Source organism: Crassostrea angulata, chromosome 2 (genome assembly GCF_025612915.1).
Source record: "Crassostrea angulata isolate pt1a10 chromosome 2, ASM2561291v2, whole genome shotgun sequence".
NCBI lineage: Eukaryota > Metazoa > Mollusca > Bivalvia > Ostreida > Ostreidae > Magallana > Magallana angulata.
The window spans coordinates 74,027,340-74,034,350 of NC_069112.1; the positions used below are offsets into that span (position 1 = coordinate 74,027,340).

Sequence of the window (7,011 nt, forward strand, 5' to 3'; positions counted from 1 at the left end):
CATGCTTGTTTAAAACATTTGGTATTTTGAAGCTAAGCATCTACAAATGATTAAAAAGCTTTATAATTCGTAAACTTCATAACTTTCACAACGGAAATATTTTAGGTACGTTTTACCAGATGGTTTAGGATACGTCAATGGGATTTTCTTTTATGTTTGTCTGACTTTTAAATGTGTGGAAATTTTATTCAATGCAGTTCAATGTAAATTAAAAGAACTTCAATGCACAGTGTTTGGCACAAGTAGAGACCAACTCAATGATTTCTGACAATATATTTTAGATGTGGCATTAACACTCACCAAGTTGATTTAAAATTTACAAAGTGACAGTTTTACAAAACAAATATAGCTTTCAAAATAAACAATGAGTTACATTAAGAAAGTGTGTGTGAATCATAAAAGTAGTCAATAACAAACTAAGGATTCGTCCACTTGAAAAAAATCTTAAAGATAACCCGGAAGTTCTTCTTGTTAAAACGGTGGGTGTTGAATTAATATTGATTGTAAATAAAGTACGAGTCGAACATATGTAAAAGAGGAAACACATAAAAACCGAAAAAGGTATGCTACTAGTTTCTTAATACTTTTAACATTCAAACGATGTAGGGAGACAGTATATGTTTGTCATGTTATAAGTTTGACATTATTTAAGGCAACTGACTTCATAACGCGATAACTGGTAATGAAAATTCAAACTGTCGTGTATTTTTCTTTCATATTTGCATTTCAAGAGTGATTATTTTCGTATTTCTCTTAACATAAATTAAACTTAATACAATCAAAGCAAAGGATTTGTTTGATCTTTTTAGATAAAGAATTTGCTTTCAACTTTTTAATCAACAGATAGATGGGCGGTAACGATCGTTATTGTTCGTTTATGACGTTACATGTTTAGATATACTACTTTAAAAATGTAAATATTGAGCTTTTGCAAATGTTGAAAATGATACTCGTTTATGATCATGAATGAAAATGTCAATATCGAGCTTTGAAATGCGCCCTTTGTATAATTAACCGATCATTTTTTATACCTTTAATGAATAGTACCGTTTCATTGATAATAGATAAGACACCAAAAAAAAATGCCCATTTTCCTAATTTTGTAATTTGCTTTCGAGTGACATCTGATGTCCTACATACACTTAAAACATATTCTAAGATAAATCCTAAAATACCAAGTCACGGAGAGTGATCTTGTTAAACATTTAAACTGCATTAATATAAAACGGCCCCAGAAAGTTAACAATCAACTAAATTATATATTCCATTAAAGTCAGATAAAATGACACGATATATTCTCAATCAAATTCATTCACATTGTGACTGAATTATATTTCTTAATGTTGATATTCTAAGCGTAGTTATTTAACATACTAAAAATACATTTTTAAAGATAAAAACTTAATTTTTGTCTGAAGAGAACTAGTTGCACATTTTGCTTTTAAAATTAAAAACAAATGAAACACTTGGACTATACGCCATTGTTTGCAATAACCAAGGAAACACTTTAACAGTTCGTCTTAATTTTTGATCTTTAAACGGTTTAAATTATTGATTCAAAGTTAAACCGACTTGATGTTTTGTCCATTTATCTTCACCTTATAACAAGGCAATAAATAAATTCGAAATAATCAAGATCGTAATTCTCAATAACGTTTTATTATAAGCTTATATTAGATGATTGTAAACTACTTTCGATATTGTTTACGTCTTATTGTGTAACCGAGCAATAAGAAATTCCAAAAGACAGCCGTTTTGTTCAACAGATTTATTAACGTTTTAAAGCATTGACCTATAAACGAAGAAAAACACATTAGACAAAATACAATTTTACATTCAATATGTTTTAGTTTCGATATTTCGTTGATAAAAAACAACCGTTACTATATATGGTAAAACATGTTTTGTAACAATTTAATATTTGAACTTACAAACAAGTTTCAGAAATTACAATGGCAAGATCAACTGCAAAAATACGATAAAGTATTAAGCTTGCAATTAAAATAATATGCCCTAATCACTATCATGGTAGTAAAGATATATATAACTAAATATAATATTAACATACCACAAGATGCAGCTGATATACACTGGATTGTCCGAAGTCGTTGAAAATGAAACACTGCCCAATTTGACTTAGTTTGAACGGTTACTTATACTAATAGAGAATCAAATTTATTGGATAATTATATCAACCAATGAAGTTAAAGAACCATACGCGCGCAATAAAAGTTTAGATGAATAATATTTAACAATATACTACACAAAACGAAAATAGAAAATTCAAAAACGAATAAATACATATGAATTAGATAGTAATAAATCTGTTGTACCATATACCCCCCGGCAAAATGTTAATTCGTCCTCGAATTAATATTATAAATACATTTGCATTAGATAGTAACAAATCTGTTCACACAATAGTAAATAAACCTTTTAACGTTTGTAATAATTTTGTAGCCTTTTATAGTGAAGCACGGGTTATGAAACAGGTCATTTAATGTTTTAAAAGAATTTTAAAATTCAAAGCCAGTCACATTTATCCTGGTTATCGAGCTTTGTGTATCCAATTACATAACCCACCCCTCGCGCATTACCAATAAAACAGGACAACCGGTGTACGGCTATAATGAGACGATAATTGTTTACACTGTCAAAAACAAGTATAATTTTATTTAACTTAATGTAAATGTTATCAAATATTTTAGTCTAGATTTGTTAACTGAACATCGCTTTGTTTCTAAAAATCGATATCATTTAACTAAGAACGATAAATATAAATATTATTTTAGCCGGGCTTATAGCTAAAGCAATAGACTGGCTATAAATACTTTTTTTACACCGTTGACCGGATGTTGGTCGAACACAATTTGGAATTGTCCTTCGTTCAAAATTGCAGATTAAACTTAAAAAGAACGTAGAATGTATAGTATGTCAATGTTCAGTGTAAGTTAACTATGTATTTAAACAACACATGACTATCTTGTTCTTTGTAAATTTCTAAATACCTTGAAATTTCAATGAAAAAGTACTTAGCAGCGGAATACAATATTTTACTCTAATAGTCTTGGTCATTCTATAATTCGAATGTTTTAAGAGCATGGTAATTTTAGTTTTGGTTTTAAATATCTGACCTTCCGACGATTTACGGTATTTACGATATCAACATAAATATGTATTTATTCGCTCGTAAACTCAGTTAATCCATTACTTACGACTCAATGCGTCTATTTTATCTGTTATAATGCCGAATCATAGATTTTTTTTTAATATGCATCAATTGAACCCGGGAATCTGTGCCTTAAATTCTTTGATTTTTAAATATTGTTCATCCGAAAGTTTTGTTTTTAAAAGATCTTTTTTAAGGATTTTTTTAACAATCTCTAGACAAATAATAAGTATGTTAAAATATAAATACTTATGAATCACAAATAATTTGCCTTGTAGTTTGATCGCTATTTTGTAGTTGATTTCTACATGTATCATTTTCAGATATGTTGGCTATTGAATGGTACTTGACCGTGATAGTCTTTGTCTTGATCATTAAGACAGGAAGTGGAAAGAACTGTTCATCCATCACCCAATGCAGATGCCATAAACTCGAACGGAAACTGTTTGCGGACTGTTCCGATTTAAATTTAGAAACAGCCCCATATTTTCCAGATGACGTCGTTGGTATCAATTTTGCCAAAAATAAGTTTTCAAACGTACCACAATCCCTCCCCAAAAACCTCTTGTTTTTGGACATGTCTAACAATAAGCTTGTTTTGTTGGACAATGGTTCATTTTCCAGATACAAAATGCTTCAAAATATCTCGCTCTCTCGAAACACGCTTAGAGAAGTTTCAATTGGAACTTTTGCATGGAATTCACACCTGAGGAATTTAGACATTTCATTCAATAGAATACTAACGATTGAGGCCATGTACAATGTCACCCATGACTTGCAGTCTTCAAAAATCCGAACTCTAAATTTCGAGAAACTCCAGTGCACGTACGGAGTGAGTCAACTTATGCGAGTATACCACGTGGGTTTCCTGAGACATACACAACTTACTGAGCTTAATATAGCTTCAAATAGATTATACAGCCTTGAAACGGGGTTTTTGAATGTGCTGCCCAAATCACTTCGTATTCTTAACATTGCAGATAATAAGTTAGGCTTTGGTATGTTTATTTTCGAGTTCTCTGTCCTCCCAAACTTAGAAATTCTGAACGTTAGTTTTCAGGAGTCTTTTCATCAAGTCGGTATGAATGGAGATTTCTTTGAAAACTGCAACGATACTAAAGTTGCAACCTGTAATTGTATGAATAACAACAAATATATGTACGAAAGCAATCCTGCTTCTAAAAGCAGTACCATTAGTCTTGAAGGTTTTTCGAAACCATCTGCAAATTATTCTTTTTACCTTCCTAGAAATTTACAAAAGCTATATTATCATGACAACTTATACAAAATGTCGCTTCCAGAGTTTCCCATGGGATTAAACAACTCATTAACTCATATATATTTACAACGAAACATCATATACGAAGTGATTGGCCCTATAACAGGTTTAAAGCGCGTTCGTTACATCGATTTTTCAGGCAATTTCTGCAAATTTATTGCTAAGTCTTTCTTTATTCCTTTCCTTGGATTGGAGATCTTAAATCTCTCCAACAATGCATTGTCACAAATGTTTGAAAGTGATGAAAATGGTGATTTTTTTCAATCCCAAAGGCGACTTACAGACCTAGATCTATCGTTGAACAGAATCGCCCATCTTCCAGGGCATGTGTTTCAGCACAACTCTAAGATTTCACGATTGAATCTGAGTTTTAATTCACTTAGTGATTTCAATGTAAAAATCAACCACATGAAACACTTATCACAGCTAGATTTATCCCACAACCAATTGACGCAGTTGAGTAAGAACGTGAGGGCATCTCTTGATGCTATAGCCACACGTAACATTAAAGTATACCTACTGGGTAACAATTTGAAATGCATTTGCGGAACTCTTGATTTTCTCAAGTGGCTGCGTGATTCCAAAAGTATATATTTTGTAGGTATAAACAACTACACCTGCCTATTTGAAAATGCCTCGGCAGCGTCATTTAATGAAATTGGACAGATCGTTCAGGTATTGGAGAGAAAATGTTCGTCATACACACTGATAATAGTACTGATGACGACATTAATCATTGTTACCATGACAACCACAGTGAGTCGCATACTCTATAGGTACCGATGGAAACTACGATACATGTACTATGTTGCCAAAGAAAAATATAAGAGCGAAACTCATTCATGCGAGGAGAAAGATCGGAGTTCTTTTCGCTTCGATGCCTTTATTTCGTATGCTGAGGAGGAACGACTGTTCGTCTTCAAACTTGTAAAATATCTCGAGGAGAAATGCAACTTGCGCTTATGTATTCATCACAGAGATTTTATCCCTGGAACAGGAATAGCTGACAATATTACCAACGCGATTCACTGCAGCAGACACACAGTCTGTTTCATGACGTCACATTTTTTGCAGTCTCATTGGTGTATGTTCGAACTAAACATGGCGAGAATGGAAGCGATTTATGCACGGAGCGGACAGAATGTTTTGTTCTTGGTCGCTTTAGAGAAAGGAACAATGAAACATTTACCACTTCAGTTGATGGACCTTGTCGATAGTAATTCGTATTTGGAGTATCCAGGAGAGGAAAGCGGGATTGAAATCGCCGCGTTTCGATCCAAACTGGGAGAGACGCTGGCAGCAGGATCAGATTGACAAGCTGAAAGTTGTCGTTCAAAGTTGCCAACATCCTTTCTCGTGAATATTCTGTTTGATGTCGTATGATATATTTGAAATTACAATTTATTAATATATAAAGTTTAAATAAACAGATTAAAGAACGGAAACATTCGTTGTTGATTAAATCTTACCTAATTCTAACTATTTTCTTCGGCCATGTCATGTCTGATTTTCCCCCCAAAGATATGTTTACCTAAACTGTGTCTGTGTTTATAACATTTGTGATAACTAATTGCTTTGATGTCATTATTGCGTTTGCAGATGAGGAACTTCTCATCGTCTTTAACCTTGTAAAATATCTCGAGGAGGAACATAACTTGCGGTTATATGCATTCATCACCGTGATTTGATCACTGGAACAGTCATAGTTGACAACATCACTAATGCAATTCACTACAGCAGCAAACTGACTGTTTCAGGACGTCATATTTTCTGCAGTCTCATTGGTTTATATTTGAACTAAATATGGCGCAAATGGAAGCGATTTATTCACGGAGCGGACAGAATGTTTTACTTTGGTTGCTTGAGAGAAAGGAACGATGAAGCCGTTATCTCTACTGGTGATAGACCTTGTCGGTAGTAACTCGTATTAAGAGTATCCAGGGGAGGAATGCTATATTACAGTTGCATTTCAGACAAAACTCGTAGAAACTCTTGCATCAAAATTATGAAAAATGTCGTCGTGAAAAAATGAAGTACTTTCAACAACAAAAACCACAAGTAAAAGAATTCATTTTTATATGTTAAATAGGCATATATAGAGAAACGGTGTAATTTGTTTCTCATTTATTATCTTATTATCTTTTTTGGTATATGTAATGATATGTATCATAGTTCTATTTGCTTTATATACCGTGGACATTGCTCTGGGTAGGTCAATGATAGAGCTTCTGACAAAAGTAGCAGTGGTCACCGATTCACGTCAAAGTCCAGCCATATATTTGTTGTTAAAAGGACACGACGGTCATGGCCATTTTTAGGCAAAAAAGCAAGAGCCCTGTAATGAGATAAAGTTAAATATTTAAATTTTATTTTATTGGTAGAATATATGGATTTTTCTTTAATGAATATCAGTTTAAAGACCAAAAAAAAGTACTTCTACAAGTTTATGGAAAATCAGGTATTCAATTTGTTGACATTCCAGCCTCATTAGTTGCTTAACAATGTACTTTTCTTCTGCAAATATGAAGATAGATTATTTTAAGTAAAATCTTAGGTTTTATAA

At 32.5% G+C, this 7,011-nt stretch overlaps 1 protein-coding gene across 1 annotated transcript; it reads left to right on the forward strand.

Annotated features, from left to right (window-relative positions):
- The first annotated feature begins 443 nt into the window (after positions 1 to 443).
- Positions 444 to 7,011, forward strand: LOC128172160 (toll-like receptor 4). Its single transcript, XM_052837936.1, has 2 exons — positions 444 to 561; positions 3,493 to 7,011. The coding sequence occupies exon 2, from the start codon at positions 3,495 to 3,497 to the stop codon at positions 5,760 to 5,762; it is 2,268 nt and encodes a 755-aa protein (XP_052693896.1). The 5' UTR covers positions 444 to 561; positions 3,493 to 3,494; the 3' UTR covers positions 5,763 to 7,011.